Raw genomic sequence first — 19074 nt, 5'->3', positions numbered from 1 at the left:
TATCTTGCCAAAGTTAGATGCTAGCATATTTCTAATTAGGAAAGAAATCTCCTTAGTTTAGTCTCTTAAGAATGAATACTTTCTTTGTTGCTGCTCACACGCGTATTTGCAGGTCCTGTACTCTGAGGTGAATCAGTGGATACATATGTGCTGCAGCTGAGGAACAATGAACTAACTGTTTAAGACTAGCATCCTTAAGGATTTCTGTCCTTTGTTATTTAGGAATGTTAATCCACCCATGCAACAATAACCCCAGCCTGGATCAGCAGTCCAAGCTCTAAGCATTGTGGCTACTCTAGAGCTCAGCATGTGTGCTGCCAGACAGGAGAGGCTCCATGTGTCTTTCCTTGAATGGCTCTTTGAATCCAGGTATTGTCTTTCACACAACTTGCAGGACCACAATCACCTCTGAGGCTTCTGCTTCTCTTTCAAATTTGGTTGACATCAGTCAGTGGATCCAAAAATTATTGATGGAAATTTACAGATGGATGAACATACGATGAAGCAGAAACATAGACACAAGGAATACGTAAGCCTCATTTCATTAGAAAAATGATGTGAAAACAAAAGGAGCAGTGGAAATACTTAAATAATATTCATGTTTTGGTCACCAATTGAAAATGACAGTTTTTGGGACCATTTCAAAACACGTAGACCATGTCTTTAGTGGTTTAAACAGCAAAACAAAAGCCAAAAGGACATTGTTGAGATTTGTTTGCTCCTTTTTGGTCAAAAATGCTACATTTTAATAGTTTGGACTATATTTTAAACCTTTAAATCCAGATTCAGCTTGGACAGCCCTGGCAATTTCAATGGAGGATTAATTTGTGTCATTAAGCAAAGAAATATGGTCTAGTACTTTTCAATAGCAATAAGCGCTTGCTCAGTCACTTCTCTGATCAGTATGTTTTTGGCTTACTGTATTTAAAGCCTTTAGGCTGCTTATTTCCTAAATGCATGAAACATACATGCAGGAAAGCTGACAGTGAATTCTTGTGATTTGACCTAGCTGCCACATTACAGCTGAAAAGGGAAGTCTTGTTCCCTTTTCCACTTAAGGAAGTGGCAGGAAGCCCTTTCCACTCCAAAGGAAGCCCCTTTCCACTCAAGCTGATCCAGTAGAAAACTAATCCACCAAAAAACAAGGGGGCATATTTATTTATTGGCAGGCTGATCTAAGTCACCGTATGGTTTCACTAGTTGATCTGTTAATAGGGAGGGTGGTGGCAAGGTGCAGAAATGCTCTTTTGGGGAGGGAAGAAGTGTATTATTAATCTGCACCCGGAATAAACAGGTCTCCACAAAGAGAAATAGAAGGGAGAAAACATCTGGACCTCACTACGTCTCTCTGAACAGAATGGAAAACTTCTGCTTTTCATATCCAAGTGGCTCCTCTGAAATACAGAAGCTCCAGAAGGCCAGGGCAAAAGTTGAGAGCATGGTATTCTCTTCATAAGCATATACATTGCAATGCACTAAGAAGTAAGGGCTCTCAGCTGTCGAACAGGGATCCTAGGGCCGTTAGTCTGCACCTCCCTCCCTGCCTGGAGGAATGTTGCTATTCTATAGCTGAATCAGCTGTAACCATGCTCTGCAGCTGAATAGCTACAGTAATCATTGCTGACCCATTTATACTAATATCAAAACAGAGCACCATTCCAACAGACAAAGTGAAATACCAAGTGGTATACATGCAAGGTGGGGTTTGGAAAAGCACTCTTTGTTAAGCTACTTCTCTTCCCTTTGAAGTCAGTGGCAAATCTCTCATGCATTCCAAGTGCACAGTTGGGCCAGTGGTGAAAGCTTTTAAATTCCTGCTTCTCCATTTATTAGAAACAGGACAGAATCAAGGATTCATTGTCAAGATCACCAGATACAGCCTCTGTTTGCCCTCTGTGTCTTACCACTTCTCAGATTAATTCACCCGTTGATGCTGCCTAGCAGGACTGCAAAAATCTGTCTTCTCAAACAATCATGAAAGAGCTTGCATATTTCTCAAAGCTCTTTCATAACATTCCCAAACTATTTACCATCGCCTGCAAAGAAGTCTGCTTTGGAACAGTATCATGAGGTCAAGTTATCCCACTGAAACACCTATTAATAAAAAGAGAACACACACACACACACATATGCACACACACACACACACACACACACACACACACACAAAAACATCAAATCAACAGCACCAGCATAGCCCTGGAAAATATGAAGTCATAAGCAGAGTTCAGCCAGAGCAGACTCCAGTGAAACCTTGTTTAAGAGCCAAGTTCCACCCTGAGATATGTGTGAACTACAGTTTATTTGAGAGAGTTGTGCTGCACTTCATGTTAGGGCAAGGTTCGCACACAAGTATATATCTGTTTCAAGTCAAAGAGGAGGAAAGCCCACATCCCTTTTACATTTTTTGGTTCCCTCTGCATAGAAAGAACAGAAACCTGAAGGAATTGGATAAAACAGCCCTTCACAGGGCTTCTCTGTCAACTTTAATTCCCTCCTCCATCAGACCTGAATGCCTGTGTTTTGAATCCACTAAAGTACTTTCATGATATTCAGTAGTTTTTCCCCATCCCCCAACACCACCCCATGAGAGTTAAGCACACAGACAGAAACTAATAAGGTTTGTCTTTCTAGTTTCTTTGCTCTTGGGAGTCCCTTATTGAGAGAGTTAGCAAGAACTGGGGATATGTGCATGCTTTGCAAAGCAAGAGACATGCAGTAGTCTGGCATTACTGCCCTGAAGCCTTCCACTAAACATTTTTTTGTGACAGCTAGGAGCTCCACTGAATGACAAGGGAAGAAGGAGTGGCAGAGACTTTCCCCATTCTTCTCACTCCCAAGCATTCCCAGACAGAGGCTAGGCATGACGGCAACCCTTGCGCTGTGCTGAACTGCATGGATTGCTTCAGGCAACAGCCTTATACGTTGCTGGGGCTGGCTCCTGCTGCATAGCTGGCTGTTACAGTGGATGAGTGGATAAAGCAATGGCCACATTTCTGTACGGCTCCTGGAGGCACTGTGGTTACCTGAGGGAACAAGGTAGAGGGATGTCTTGCTCCATGACACAAGTTCCTTGTCACAAGCTGTGCCTTTAGCAATACTTAACTCCCAAGGCTGAATTCTTTCAAATTTAAGTTAAAAAAAATCACTCAAGAGGAGAGCAGAGTGGGGAGTAAGGCTCAGTCCTGCCAAGTATTGAGTCTGGATGTGAGCAGGAGCTTAATATTTATCATACAAAGAATTCTGGTAAATGCAAAAAGCCTTTATGTCTGAAAAGGGGGTCCCCTTAAGGACTAACTACTACTAAAATACTAACTCCAGCTCAAGTAGTTCCTGTGCCTCAGATCCCCAGATGCTCACCCTGTTTCTCTTCTCCCTTAGTCATCTGCTTCTAGTTCTAATGTGGAAGATGTACCTATAGCTCCATGCTTGTGTTCTAACACTACTTTCATGGGTAGTGCTGAACAAGTATTTAAGTCCCGGTCAGGTAAGAATGCCCAGGAACATTAGGATCAAACCTGTCTTGGAGAGCATTTTCCACAGATATTGTAGCAGACTTGAAGGAATGGCACTGTCCCTGGGAAAGACAGTCTCTTTTCCTCAGTGCTGATGTGACCAACAGCCAGTTGGTGGGAGCCAAGAGAAATAGAGGTGCAGGTTTGGTAATGCCACAGTATGGCTTGAGGGGCAATGCTAGTGAAACAAAGGAGCTGGACAGGAAAAATAGGTGTCAAATCACATTATGTAGAAGACAGATTGAAAACAACCCAGCAAGGATGTGGAATGTGAAAGAGGCAATTCTTTTCCTTGATTTCCTGAGGTTTGCCGTGAGGCAGGGTATAGGCTAAGTAACCTATGTTTTCTCCCCTTGTTACCTTAAGATTCCGTCTCTCACAGGCAGCAGGCCCTAAAAAGAGGTGATCCAGCAAGACCTTTGAGGGCTGTGTGATGTTGTATCAAGGACAAAGTCACTGGCTCTTTTAAAAGGCATCTCCACAGCCCACAGCAAGGCCACCCTGCTTACATACAGATGATGTAGATAAGCTGCCCTCTCTGTCTTTCACTGTGAAACCTTTGGAGAGCTGTATCCATCCTGATTCCTTTGAGGTATTCTGCTTGGTACTGGGAAGAGACCTCAGACACAGTCAAGTGGAGCACCTGGGCAAGGGGCTTTGAGGGGAACTGGACATGACAGAGAGATGGGGACATCCAGTCAGGGGTGAGAGAATATGCAGGCAGCCTTCCCTCTCATCCCTGTTCTGCAAGACACCTTGGCATGTATAATCACCTGTGATTGCGGAGCTATTATGTACCATGGCAGCTATTACAGCCTTGAGGCCTTCTACACCTCTTATTAGAGGAATTCATCAAAAGGCTTTCCTTCAACAGCAGTGGGATGCATACTATGGGTGCTCAGAGAGACGATGCACCCTTGGCCACAGCTGGAGTGCCATGAGACAAATTTTGCATGCCTCTCTATATGTCTCCCCAAAATAATTGTGTTCTGTGGAGGAGGAGATGTGTATGTCCTCTTAAAAGTATAGATGCTTGTACCCTCAGGCACTAAGCTGTTAACTTAATATGCCAAATAGTGGTAAACAAAATAAATTGCTAAGCTGGACACCACCTCCTCAGCAGACTTCCATCGGCCACCCATAAGCCCTGATCCTGCCTGCTGCTGCTGAGGCAAGAGGGCAAGAGCGTAAGCTCACATCTCTTAGGATTCAAGAGCATCTTCTCAGGTGTGAGCTGTAAAGGAATTCACTTGGGTGGAAAATAGCATGTGTTAGATCTGCTGTCACTTCTGCCAGAATGCCCTCTGCTTTGGAAGATCTAGATTAGAATTTATTATAATAAATCTGTGCTGAGGTGCACTTCTTAAAAATCAAGTGGGTTGAGTGTGAGATGCAGTGCTTACTGAAGCGACTCAGCACTTGGGAAATATATTCCTCTAAACCTCAAGGAGTTATACATCCAGGCTGATGCTTCCACAGCTGTCTGTGTAATCTGGGAACTTATTTTTCCAGTCAAACATGTGAAAAGACACTCAAAGCTCTGCAGCAGCTTTAAGCAACTTATCACTGATGCACAGGCTCCTGATCCAAAGTCCACTGACATTACACCTAGACTGGTGCCTCTTGTGGTATCTGAATTTCTTATGTGGGTGGCTGATGCCTTGCTCACCCTGTCAGGCTTACACTACTCACCACATCTGAGCTTGGGAATATTTCTCATCCCATCTCCCTACTTTCCTCCATGTCTCAGTAGCAGGATCTATTTGAATTTATGCTAGTCTTTAGAATCAGTTATAGTCTTTTTTCTATGATCATGTGATCATTTTTATGAAAGAAATTGCCTTGCTGTTGCAGGGCATGGGCATATTACTAACAGTCTAGATCTCTCTTCCTTTCTTCCAGTGGCACTCAGTTGCTTCTGCTACTTTTGTTTTTTTGTGCTAAAAGTGTTGGATGTAGGGAAGGCAAAGAGAGAAGGGAGGCCAGTGCATTGTGAACAGCAGCACTTCTAGCAAATGGACACTTGCTCGCAGCTTGTGAAGACAAAACCTGAGCTAGGTCCTTTGGCTACTGTTAATGATGCACCCATGACAATGTAGTTTCATGTCCTGCTCACCCAGCAATCATCTTCAAAGCAGACAAATGGGGTGAGAAAAGATGTCACAGCTGTGGAGTCTCAGCCTCTGCTGAACCTGGGAGTTTCTCCTTTCTCATTTCATTGCTACAAGTTTTTATCCCCTAAGGTCTAATGGCCTTGAAGGGCATCCCTGAATATGATTGCCTCCTCTTCATGCTTTGCCATTCCAGTTCCCCAAGATTGTGTCTTATAAGGAAAATATGCCCCCTTCTCTGTAATGAATAACAGATATAATTTTAACAACAGGACATGCACTCTTCCCTCCCAGTCATTGCTGAATTTTCGTATCTGACAAAAATAGGTGCCCAGTCCTTCAAAAAGCAATAGCTTGCATTACCCTCTATGTGCCTCTACAATTGGTCACCTCCAGCAGCTGCTGGACTTTGCAAGATCCCAGGGCTCAGCTGCACGACATTTAAAAAGAAGGGAGATCTACTCTGTGATTCAGTGCACAGATTAGTTAAAAATGGCACAGTGGAAGCAGGAATGTGGAATTCATGCTGCCATCTGCTTTGCTACCGGCCTCTGGAGAAAATAGGACACAGGATACACTTCCTGCCTAGGGAGCACTCTTAACAACCCAGGAGAGAAGGCATGACCTTTTCCTTAAAGGAAATGTAAGTCATGAAGAGGAGCAGGGGGAAAATGTCCACTGCCTTAGGCTGCATTTTATCTTAAAAGCAGTGTCATGCAGTGGTACTTCCTCTCGATTTCTCACCCAGTGTTTAGAGCTGTTGTTTACTTTTTTAGGAAAGACACTTTTAAAACAGACAGCTTCATCTATCTCTGTCACCCTATTCTTGCTCCAATCAGTCATGAACCTTCTGATACAAGTCAGATGTTACTGAAATGAAAGGTTTCATTCATCCCAAGTGAAAGTAATCAGTAGAGGTAACCCAAGAGGAGAAGGGCTTGGGTCACACTGTTTCCAGCTCACAAACAGTTATGTCCTCATGATGCAGAGATTAAGCATCTCACAAAGAGTGTAGCAGGAAGAAGAAGAGTCTTTGTCTGAGATTCACAGATTTTAATGGATTCCAGAAGGGGAAGTCTTTTACTGAGGAGTGATAGCAAAGTTTAGGAGAAATGCAAAAGCATTTATCTCCATAGTCACATTCTTGCCTATTGAAGGCAGGAGGGGTGATTTACTCCTCCTTGGTACAAGGAGTTCCTTATGGATCATTAATCCACACGGCAAATAAGCTCAGGAGCCACAGATATCTTTTCTTAATGAGCAAGCACCTTGAATATACTGGAAATATTCTTCTTTGGGAACATACAGAATCAGTTTATCTTTGCTCCCCTCCTTCCTCCTTCCCCCTTGCCTTCAATGCTGGCTCCCATAAGAGCTCTGGTTAGCACTGATAAGTCATTTTACCTTCATTAAGATCTGTGCTGGTAGAAAATGAGCCTGCCTCAAGATAAATCAAGGCATTCAGAGTAGACTAATATTAAAAAGTGAAGATTTGCAATCAGCAAATTCTGATCCAAAGTCCGATGAAATCAATACAAGTAATCTCACATTCTAGGGTACAATTATCTCAATGCCATTGGTTTTGGCAATGCAATGATAACTTGTGAGTAAGGTTGTGAGAATCTCTGCACAAACCTGAAGGAGATAGAAATAGACAAATATTTATTTATATGCCAGATTCTCCCGTGATGAAGCTGTATGTTTACAGCAACATGCACTAAAAGTTATGGTAGGAAAAAGAGTACATGTGGTGGACACCTCTTGTTATTATCGTCTCATTTCTTGACAGGTAAGAAAAAGAAAAATGGGTCATCCTGTTTTTTATATATGCACTGGTCAAAATGGGACTTCTGAAATATCATGAAGAACTCGTACTCAGAAACAAAAATGCCTACTATTTTGCTGTTCTACTTTCCTACAAATTTCTTGTCTCCTTTAGACTTTCAGAAACCACCTGAGAATAGTTCCACAATGCGTCAGTTGCTAAGAGGAACCTTAAGGTCTGGTTATCTCCATTAACTATATGCATTAACTAAAACACCACTAGTCTATAATGGATGGCATTTCATATTCCATTTTGGCAAAACATACTTGCAAAAATTGTAAGGCAGCAGAGAGTTACGTTGCTGTATTCACATATCCCAAGAACTTCTCATCTATGCCTAGGTTTACTAGGTTGCACATAAACCTGGTAAAGCCACATCCTCATTGCTGAAAATGACGTACAAGGTAGGAAATGGGGCTTAGAAAAAAATCTGAAGCTAAGTCGCTTCCTTGGGTTTTATGATCCCTTATGTGAGTGTGTGCATGTGTGCACAGCATCCCTTATTTTTGCTCTTTGTCACATATTGTGTCACAGAGTTAGGTTTTGCCAAGTTGAAAATGTGAAGATTAGAACAATCATGTTAACTTGTATTACCACCTGCTACTTCATTTCTTCCATGGTACTTTAATGTTCAGACAAGTGTTTTTGAAACATGCTACCTTTAATACACTTAAAAACTCTGCTGGATATCCAGTTTGCTTTGATCTCCACAGTTTAGAGACTATCTCAGAGAATACAAATGACTATGTTTAGGGGAAAAACATTTTCAAGGAGAAAACCTAAAATGCTTCCAGCTCAATATGCTTTGCCAGATGATGTCATGCTGAAGGTTGTTTTTACATTTTATCTTTATACTTCAGGAGGCCTCAATCTGTCTAGAATGAGCAACTTGATGAGGTAACTTTTGAAGACAAAAGTGGTCAATGTTGCCTATGATAAGTGCTGAACTGGCAAGTAATTTTTTGGTGATTTTTGTTTAGAGAGGCGATAGAAAGAGAGATGATTTATGTCCTGAGGGATTTACAGAATAATCACAGCAAAACAAAACAGATACATTTCTATAAGGGAGAAGACTGGATTTTATTGACAGAAAATGGGAAGAATGTCAGGGGAAGAATGGTGAGAGTTTGTTATTAATGAGAAGGAAGGAGATGTTCAGTGGAGAGCTTGAAACACAGAAAGACAGATCGAGCCCAAGCTATGAGCAAACCAACTCACCCTCTTATGGGCAAGCCCATCTGTTCCATTTCTCACCACCACAGATCACTGGCTTTGTGGCTATGGATTGGGGTGGGAGATCAGGAGACTTTTATCTCATGGTGTGTCTATATCACTGGAAAGACCACTTTCTTAAAGGCTGAAGTAACTTCAATTTCTCCCATTCACTCCACTGTTCTTCATTACTGGGGCATGGATAGGATGGGTAATGGGAGAAAGCAACTCAGTGCTCAGAGCCTATTAAGTGAATATGAAAAGGAATATGAAAAAAAAAATGACTTCCTCTTTTTCCAAAGCAAAGGGGAATTTGGAAAGTTTCTGAATGGAAGTTTTATTTTTCCTCACTCTGCTCTGCTCAACCTCCTATGCAGGTTTTCCTGTAGAGTTCCTCTGCATCTTCATGGTCACCAACAAGGGCTGAATTACTGCTACAAACTGGTAGACCAGGCTTGGTTTGTTCTTAATATAAAAAAGTCCTGATGAGTTCACTGAACGGAAAATTGGCTTTATGTGCAAGAGAGACTCCAAAAAAGCAAACTCCACTGACGTAATTATGGAAATTCCAGGGAGACGGACAACAATAAACTCTCCCAATCATGGGATCCAGAATTTAAAAAAAGTGTCCCAGATCATAAATAAAAATTCTTGTGTGATGACAGGAAAGATCTGGAGAGGAGGAGGTGTTGTTTCACAGCAATCTGCAAAGATGAGAAAGCAGAGAGAAACCAATGGAGAACAGAACAAGGATGAAGATGGAAGAGAGGGTAAGAGAGAGGAAACAAGGCTCCAGACTAGAGGCTGACAATGGAAGAATTATGTCTTCCTTGCCTGTAATTACAGCTTCTCTTCCTTCCACTGCCAGGACTTGTGGAATGTCCTTGAAAGAAGAGAGGAAATGACATTTAACAACTGGGACCTACCCTGTATTTCCTTTGATGAGATATGAGAACTTGCTTGCCGGCTGAGAAGGGGACAGGCATGAAGGAATAGGAGCTGCAGAGGATATCTGTGAGCTGATCTGAGCTGACCAGACAACCTGAGAAGGCAGGTGTGTGAAAGAAATAATGATCAGAGATTGGTCCACTCTGTGACAGCATCTTTGCATAAGGGATGTATCAAGGAATTCATGCTCAATGGCCCTTGAAAGAGCTGTCTTACAGTTAGAAGAAAAACTGATAGCTAGCAAGCTCTGGTTTTTAAAGTGCCTTAATGCCTCAGGAAATAACATAATGGAAACTCCTGACAATGTTTAGATTTCATTAGAAATTGTCAAATTTCTGAGCCTAATAGATGCTAAGAAAACCTTGAAAATGGAATTCAATGATATACACATACAGACCCCAGAAGATAGAAATAAAAGATAAAAATCTCAAATAGATAATTTCAAAGCTGCTTCAGTATTTTCAAAAATACTTACTCATGATACCTGAATTCTTGGACAGAATTCTGCATAGAAGGATCCTATAGTAAAAATTTTGTGAAAGCTGTTCCAACATAAATTCATGTTTCCAATATCTCTTTGAGGTGGACATAAAACTACAGAATAAAACTGAACTGATTCTTCAGTGAATATTCCACTTCCAAAGAACAGTAGTTATTTTGTAAAGAAATTACTTTTATTTTGGCTTGACCATGTTAAAATGATCAGTTTTCCTAGAAAACTCTCCAGGAAGGGGTATTCTGAAGAGATACACCTGTTAAATTCTCCCAGCACAGTGAGGCTCCTGAAGGAACATACTCCTGATTGAAACATCTGGCTGCCTGAGTTTTAAACCTGCATCAGTTCCAACCCCAAGAACAGTACAGAATTGGCCTTTTCTAACCCATGGTTCTGCCCTTTTAAGTAGCTTGGTCCATATGGAACATGTATTTCCTCCTCATTTCTTAAATCATTTTCATTGCTTTTTTTCTGAATCTTTACCTACCGGGACATGTGTCCTATAGTAGTGTCCAAGATGGATTTAGGCACTATTGTGATGGCTAAATTAAAAATAGGGAGTGATTGAGTGTATATACCATCCAGAGCTGCCAGGCTCTTGCCCCATATACAGTCAATGGAGAGACACCTGAATCTGGTATCTGCAAGAGAAAGTTTGACGATAGGCCCTTTAGCTGATGTTTTACTGTATCATATAAAAAGGATATTTTGTAATATTTTATAACTCCTTATATATAGCCCAAGCTATCGTCTCACTTCCTTTCTTGTTACTGAGTTTATGCCTCTGCTAAGCCTTCAAAAACTTGGTCATTTTTTGTGCTATTTTTGAAGTCATGTCTAATATAAAAGGGGAAAGATGAGCTTAGGAATATTTGTCTCTAAACAGAGATGCAGTCAGGGTAGCAAAATTCTCCACCAATGGAAATCTGAGAAGTGAAGAAGTATATACACGGTCAGAAGGGGTGTGTGTGTGCATGCATACATGTGTGTATATATGTATCCATATAGATACACTATACACACACACACATATGTTTATTATATGTATAAATAATCAAATCCATTTGGTACATTTGCTGTTACAAAAACTCCCTCAGTTTCCAGACCTAAAACCCCACACATATGTATAACTTGTGTTTGATTCTGCAGTGCTATGAGCTTGTCACACGTGCTCTTCATAATGTGAACTGCCTCATAAAACAAGACATTTTAAACGTGCAGTCCCTAGTAAAACAGTCATTTATCACTCATGATGACATGGAGCTGTCTCAGGGTGTGTTCAAATCCCCCCTGCAACCTACAGATTAAAAGCTTAACTCCATTTCAGGGCTTATCTGAAGAAGAAAGAGGTACACCCCGATGAAATAACTGAGTTTTTTTTTTCTTTTTTTTCCTAAGATTAAAAAAAAAAAAAAAAAAAAAAAAAGAGAGAGAGAGAGAGAGGGGGGGGGAGAGAGAAGTGAAAAAATCACTTTAAAACTTAAATGCAGAACAAGTTTAACTCTTAGAGATTTTAAGTGAAGTTTGCTGCTTCACCAGGAAGAACCCTATGATGAAACATATATCAGAAGAGAAGAGGGTATGAGAAGCTGGTCTCCTCTGCAGATGAGAAGATTATTTAAGAGGAGTATCACTTAGCCAGATGTCTCATTGGTGAAACTAAGTGTGCGAGGTGCATCTGCAGTAAAGAGAGCAGCATAGCATAGACTTGGCACTTGATTTCCATGCCAACATTGGAGAGAGAGGAATCTGAAGTGGATTAGATCATGCTCACTCTTGGAGAAACCAAGGATCTTACTTCAGCTACAAATTATGAGCTTCGTGCCTGTTGTTATTATGTTGCAGTATTGTTACTGAATGTAGTTGAGTTATAGGTTAGAAATAAATTATCCAGCAAAGACGGTTCTTTTTTCTTTTCCCGTTCATAAATTTTTGGCAAACCAAACCTGATTTCTCCAAGTGCCACTTTTATTTACTTGCCAAGTAGTTTTTCAGAACACTTAGCAGTTGGTGGATTTTTCATGAGCTCATTACTGGGGATAACACTGTCAAATTCATTTGACTTAGGAACTTAAGTCTTTCAAAATCGAGTAGAGCACAGTCAGTCTGCTATTCAAATACCTGCCCAGCTAAGGTGCTTATGTATTCTTATTGCTGCAGCATCTGGGCATCTCTCAATTTTTCACGTATTTACTATCACAACTCAAATACGAAGCAAAAAATCTAAAATCTAAATTAAGATTCTACTAGTGACACTCTACTTAAAAGTTTGCTCATTTTTCTGTAAGAAACAAACAAGCCAGCTGAGCTACATTTTTACATTGCATATATTAAAAAAATAAAGACTGGGAAGCAAAGAGCAATTGTCCCAGTGGATCTACTGGAATCAATACTAATTCCTACCTCCTGGCTGCTATAAGCAACTTCTCACAGCCAAAAGCTGCCTCTCCAGCTGTGGCCCTGGAAATCAGTCATTTCTCTCCTACCTGTAATCTGTTGTCTCTATGTAGTCTATTAGCCTTTTGAAGAAAGGTATCTGTACAGCACCTAGCACAATCAGATCCCTTTGTTGGCTGGAATTTCTCTATGCTCTAGGAATACTAATCCCTCAGTAACAATAGAGACAGGCACTCCACAGAGCAGACACACAAACAGACTTTCATTAGAGAATGCAGTCCCAAAAGCCTGTTTTTCAAAAGGCTTTGCTGATTGGACTCAGTCATTTGAACAGTGATGGATACACGGCATATTCCACAAGAGCCTAGAAAGAAAGGTGCAGCAGCATCAGCAATGAGATGCAGGCACTGAACAATTCAGTAATACTAATAGGCTTAAGCATGTAACCAGCTATAACCTGAATCTTTAACATCTACTGTCTAAATTGTTTGCTTTTTTTTTGTGAGGAGCAGTTCCTGGAAATGCTGAGAACAGTGTATTTTTTAAAAAGCAGACTCCTGTTTGGACAGACTCTCTGCCCTCTCTCCCCAGCTTAGCAGTTTGCCAAAATTTCTGCTGCTAATTACTGAAAATTCAGGTGCATTGTTAGCCTTTCAATTTGCAAACTTTCACATTCATATCTCAGGCAGTGAGGGTGTCTGGGAGAAGCCCCTGGCATAAAAAGATGAATTTTCCAATTCATATGCACAGTGGTGAGAGACATATATACAAGCAGAGGTATCCATTTACATAAATGCTTGTGAGACATATTTAGAGCATTCTGTGCTAAAAATGAGAGGTTATTAAAATCCACAGAATTCCTCACTTATAAATGCTCACAGATTAACAGTGAAGACCAACTTTTCCATAATTAGCAGCTTCCATTTTTGTTTATTAGTTACCATCACAGACAAGTGCTTCCATTGATTAAAGGCAGTAAAATCAAATCTCTTTCCAAGGGAGCGAATAACATGGTTAAAAGTCTGTGAGGATCGTTTGTGGTTTTTCACAAGCTCTGAGTGAATGGTAGTGGTATCGCTTCAGGAACATGCAAGGGACATGCAATGCGTCATTGTGAATTAAAGATAGGGCTAAGTCTGCTCTCAGAATCAGGCTCTTGGCATTCACAGCTATAAGTCATTTTGCCCTTACGGAGGCTGCCTTTGCCAAACTCTCAACTTCTCTGGAAGAGACAGTCCACACTTACTTGGCAGAAGTCCCAGCTGTCATTTCTGCAGGCTGGAGAAGCTGGGCAGTGGGGCATTGAGACCTGCTGCCCCTGGGCAGAGGCAGTGAGGGGCCTCTGCTCTCCCTCCGCAGCACGGTGCATGGGCTTTGCTCCTGGGCTGCTGCTGAGCCACAGCGGGCAATGCAGAGGGAAACCATGCAGGTCACCAGGCTTACTTTGCTTTGCTGTACTCCTGTCCCTCCTCTTCTCCTTGCAGCTAAGACATGTCCTGAGATTCATTCTGGCCTCTTGTCTTCCTTTTAGTCCAATTCCTCCGCACAGTACGAGACTACATTGCTTCCCTCCCAAACCTGAAGGAAGACTGTATCTGCCACTAGGTGATCGGGAATAGCAGCCCTCTCCTCACCCCTGAATTCCTTTGACAGCTAGCACATTGAGCATAAGAGGCCCTAAATAAAATGGTTCTAGAAAGCCTCATAAAAATTAATAGGTAGGGTGCAGAACACCTTCTCCAAAGGGATGAACACCTTTGACACCCAAAGACGGCTTTGCATAGCTCAGTGCATCCCCAGACTGAATCTTTGCTCTGGTGATGTATATTTGGGTGCATTATTCACCTCACTTGTGCTGTCCCATTGCCTTGGAAATGGATTCTGAAATGACTCAGAAACTAAGGCCACTGCACTCAAAAATAAGAGGGCAAAAATTGCAGTCCAAATACGGCCTGCCAGATTTGCAGAATTCCTCAGATTTTTTAATACTACAGGCAGCTACTACCTGTGCATCCTGACAGACAAGAGTAGAATAACACCAGCAGGAGATGCATTTAAAAGTATCACTCCAGAAAGTTCCCATTCCCACAAGGAGGATAGGTCCATATTGTATCATCATCATCATCATCATAATACAAAGTGAAAATAGAGGGTTATTGACAATACTGTGTTGAATACCAGCCAATGAAACTGAAGCCCAAATTCTATTTTTTGGCTTTGGTAGAAGACTTCTTAGTCAGGTATTCCATTTTATTCCAGCCACATACAAATGTCCAGGAACAATGAATGACACAATAAATATACTGCACATAGCCTGACACAGGCACGCTGAATTACTGACTAGCCTGCCTCTATAGTGAGTATATGGAGAGCCCATTGACTGAGACAGGATACTTGAGCTGGGCATGGAAACTGCCTGAGGCTGGATGGTGTGGCACCCCTGTAGAGGCAGAATACATTTGCAGGGTTCACAGATGTGAACACATCAGACCTGAAACAGTAATCTTTCTACTCTGCTCTCACTTGGTTTGTCAGGACCATACTGTATTTATAGAATGATTAAAAATCCCTTATCAGCTGTGAGTGAATACAAGAAGATAAGCAAAGAACATGAGCAATTAGGTAACTTAACACTGTTCTGTTTACATCTGTAGGGAGCTGCTCAGTGGTCTCACTCACAGGCACCCAGCAAAGAATTAATATGTTCAATATAAACAAAGGCTTTGCTGACACTTCATGAATTTTCACACCCATTTCAAAGATTTTCACCATGGTTATGAACAAATTCGTCTTCCCAAATACTCTCCTTCTCTGCCAAACATCTGCTGTCCATGCTGTGCAGTGCCTGTCAATACACTGATCTTTCAAATTCTTCTAACTCACCAAAATTACTGGAATTTTACAACAAAAATGAGACTTTTTCCTAAACTCTACCCCCCAAAACCTTAACCATTACAAAACAATGCATTAAACTTGCATTCTGTAGGCATACAGTACTATCAAACTTGCCTTTAATTTAATTTGTTCTTGAACTGTAAATTTGATCTACATGTGATTTAAAAAACAAAGAGATGCAAACTGAAACAAGATATAGAAACATCCTGTCTGAAACAATAAGGGAAATTATGAGGGCAAGCAGAGAATAGATGGTGACTTTATTTCAACCAGAATTCTAGCTAGACTGCAAACCACTTATTTTTACTGGCAATCATATGATCTTGAAATGGTTCAAGCTCAAAATTCTTGCCTACATTTTGGAAATTATAAGAAAACCTGACTCAACAGCCATTTTGCATTCTGCACAAAGACAAAAACTACAGTGATATTCTCCCATGAGAAGTAACACTTTAGCTAGATACACCTAGGGCCTTCATTAGGGTTTTCTGACAACCTGAGTCTGTCTGAGAGGTGTAATACACTCAGGACCATTGAACCAGGCCTGAACTCTTCAGCTGGACAAGCCTGTCACTAAAGGATCCAAGCCCGAGTCTGGGCCCTTGCTAATATTGCCCAATGAGCAAAATGTACCCCAATGAGTTGCTACTACCCTCTTGCATACAAATTTTCAGTGGACCAATGGCAGTAACCGACACATCTAAACCCAAACTTGCAGAATCCTGAACTACTCTAGATATTTCTTTTCTATTAATAATAGAAAACAAGCCTTAATCTGTTAAACTGCTGAATAAAACAAAACAAAAGAAGAGATAAAGCTAGCATCTAATCTTTCAGGTTTGTTTGAACTTGCAAAAAAGACCAAAGGGAAAATAGAAATTGCTGGCTAGAATTGCAGAGATCCTGTTCAGTGCACCATTTCTGCTGGATCAGCCTACCTCATTCAGAGCTTGGAAAACATCGTCAGTGTCAACATCCATACAGACCAAATATTCTTAGAGCAATCATCGGCTCAAGCTCTGAACCACAGGCAGCTCTCAGCAATCCTGTCTGTACTTTCTGCCTTCATTACTGATACCATGGTATGATAAACAATTCTGCTATTGGCAGTTTGTTTACTAAAACTACTGTCTCTGAATTAAAACAGGAAAAATTATATACTCAATTCATAAAATAGATATGGAGCCACATCCTGCTATTGCAGCACTGAAAACATAAGAGTTTTTCCATTGACTTCTCTCAGTTTATCAAATCAGAATCCATCGCTTCTCTCCACCCCCTTCACTCCCCCCCTCACTTTCTATTTAGGACTATACCAAAATGAATGCTACTGTGGCACAGCTAAGTGTTTGTGATCACTTGAACTGCTCAGGTCAAATTCTCTTTTCCCAAATATATTGAAATATGCAGAGTCACGCCAGCAGAGGACTTGCCCTCCTGTACCCTCTCTTGCTAAGAAACTAATTTGCTTGTCCTTAAGCCCACATTTCTAAATTTCCAGGAGCAGAAACGCATTGTGACTTTAAATATAGACTGTCAGTTTGTGGCTTGTGTCTCATATTACACACAGACAGCTTGAGACTCTAAACACAAGCTGGGCAGCACCATTAATAACTTAGAAAAGAGGCAGTAAGCTTTCGAAATGCTCCATATTTTCATTCCTGAAGGCAAGGGGGGAGGGAAAAAAACATTTAAATGAAACTTTTTCTAACCCAAGATATAGATGGAAATGTTACCAACTTCGCTCTGTTCCAGAGTTTGCACACACTGTTTCAGTTCTGCACACCCGCGTGCACACACACACAAGAGAAAAGAGGAAAACAGTTTCATCACAACTTTTTTCTTTAGGATATGTCTCAATCCTCTTTTTTTCCTCTTTTTCCCCCACTGCACATGAAATGCATTTGACAATCTTTTGCTTAAGCGACAGACTTGTAAATCCACTCTTACTGTAAGGGGGGGGAGGTTAAGGGTACTCACGTGGTAGAGATGTCGTATTGTTTTGGTAACTCATAATTTACGCCTTTGAAAAATGCCTTATTTGTGTTGACAGTCTCTCTTCCCTGCTCAGAACGGACGGCGGGATTGAGCAGAACAGCTGGAAGAGCCCGGGAAAATGCTGCTCTTGTGCAGACTCTCCTTGCCGGGCTCCTGACCCCTTTACAACTGGAAAAGGAAACAGCACATGTGTCATTCTCTTTTGCCTGTGCAGCTCACATGAGCGGGGAGGGGCACTCATTTGCAGATAGCACTAACCGTATTCGAGTTTTGCGAGCTGGGTGTATTCCACCCCTTTGCTTTTTACTAGCCAGCAACTAGTGGAAAGAAAATACTCTTTTCACTCCTAGCCAAATCCAGACGCACCTCTTAGATTCGCCTCCCAAGCCAGGACTCAGGACTGTTGATATTACTTCTTTTCAGTGCAAAACTCAATGCTGAGCAAGTCCCTTCCAAAAATGCCTGTCATCAGCAAAGAACAGATAAGCTGAAAAGCAGTGCTTTCAATTTTCATTGACCAGAAGCATCCGCACGCTCAGTCTAAACGACTCTGTCCTTTAATGGGTGTAAATTGAGAATGACATTTACTGGGTCAGAGCAGTTATGCCAGTGTATAGTGTGAATTTGAACTGCATTTAGGGAAAGGAAGCACTTGTGGCTAAGGCACTGGCTGAGGTGCAGGTAACTCCAGTCCGGACTCCCTCACAGGCTTCCTGTGGTGTCTCGGGCAAGGCATTTAATCTTTTTTCTATGTCAGCTGGCAATCTGTAGAATAAAGATCATACTTCTTTCCTCCAAGCCTTGGTATTTTTCTTTTTCTTTTAATCTGGAAGCAGGTGTTGTTTATAGGTAGGATATATTTAGCTGGAGCTCAGCAGGGGGTAATTTATTCATACTCTCGGGAAAGCTTTCCAGCGCGGACGGGCTCCCGGCTCCACTCGCACTGCTGTGCGCTGGGCTGCCCACCCAGGCCGGCTGCGGCGGGCACGCGCGGCGGCTTGTCGGGCCTGCCAAAATGCAAGCAGTTTGTAACCAGCACATCTCAGGGACTACGAAGAGTGGGCGAAGTTTTCACTTCCCCGTTTTTATTTTTTATTTTTTTTTTGGGGGGGGGTGTCAGGATGAATTAACTGGCTGCTGGTGACAGCAAAAACACCACAGCTATTGGAATGGAAGCGGAAGAAAAACAGAGTCGTGAAATTCGGGCCAAGGCTCATCCTGTTTTTCAAAGCCGACGCAGGATATTTCTGCGAAATCATCCCAGTGACCTCCCGCAAGAAATCAATGCCGTGGCCTTAGTTCGCAGAATTTATTTATCAGCCGTAGGATGGAGGGAGCGCGGTGCCTTGTTCACCCGCGCGGGATCACCGCTGTGCAGCCAGCGGCGCAGCTCGGCGCGGCCCTCGCTCCGGCTCCGCCACGGGCCCCGAGCCCCGGCCTGCCCTGCGCGTGGGAAACCGGCCGGCATCTCGCGGTGGGATTGCCTTCGAGTCCTCCCTGGCTTTGACGGGGGTCCAGATGGGCGGCAGGGAGAAGACGGCTGCTCCCTGGCCTTTTCCAAACAACCAGCGAAACTTGGCGGTCAGGAGCCCACAGGTACGAGCGCGAAAGCACCCCCCACACAAATAATTTAGTTACCTCTAAGTATGTAAGTGCTCACACAAAGTATTGCCTCAG

General features: G+C 42.0%; 1 protein-coding gene across 1 annotated transcript in view; it reads right to left on the bottom strand.

Annotated features, from left to right (window-relative positions):
* The window catches only part of GYPC (glycophorin C (Gerbich blood group)), a 40188-nt gene extending 21323 nt beyond the window's left edge, over positions 1 to 18865 (bottom strand). The window contains exons 1-3 of the mRNA XM_062578891.1: positions 18743 to 18865; positions 17380 to 17603; positions 9590 to 9705 (exon numbers count right to left, since the gene is read on the bottom strand). Of these exons, the coding sequence (XP_062434875.1) occupies positions 9590 to 9705; positions 17380 to 17603; positions 18743 to 18865 (463 nt within the window). The remainder of the gene's footprint in view (positions 1 to 9589; positions 9706 to 17379; positions 17604 to 18742) is intronic.
* Positions 18866 to 19074: the final 209 nt, after the last annotated feature.

Source organism: Rhea pennata, chromosome 6 (assembly GCF_028389875.1).
Source record: "Rhea pennata isolate bPtePen1 chromosome 6, bPtePen1.pri, whole genome shotgun sequence".
In the NCBI taxonomy this organism is placed as follows: Eukaryota; Metazoa; Chordata; class Aves; order Rheiformes; family Rheidae; genus Rhea; species Rhea pennata.
This window is presented reverse-complemented; position numbering and strand designations above follow the sequence as displayed.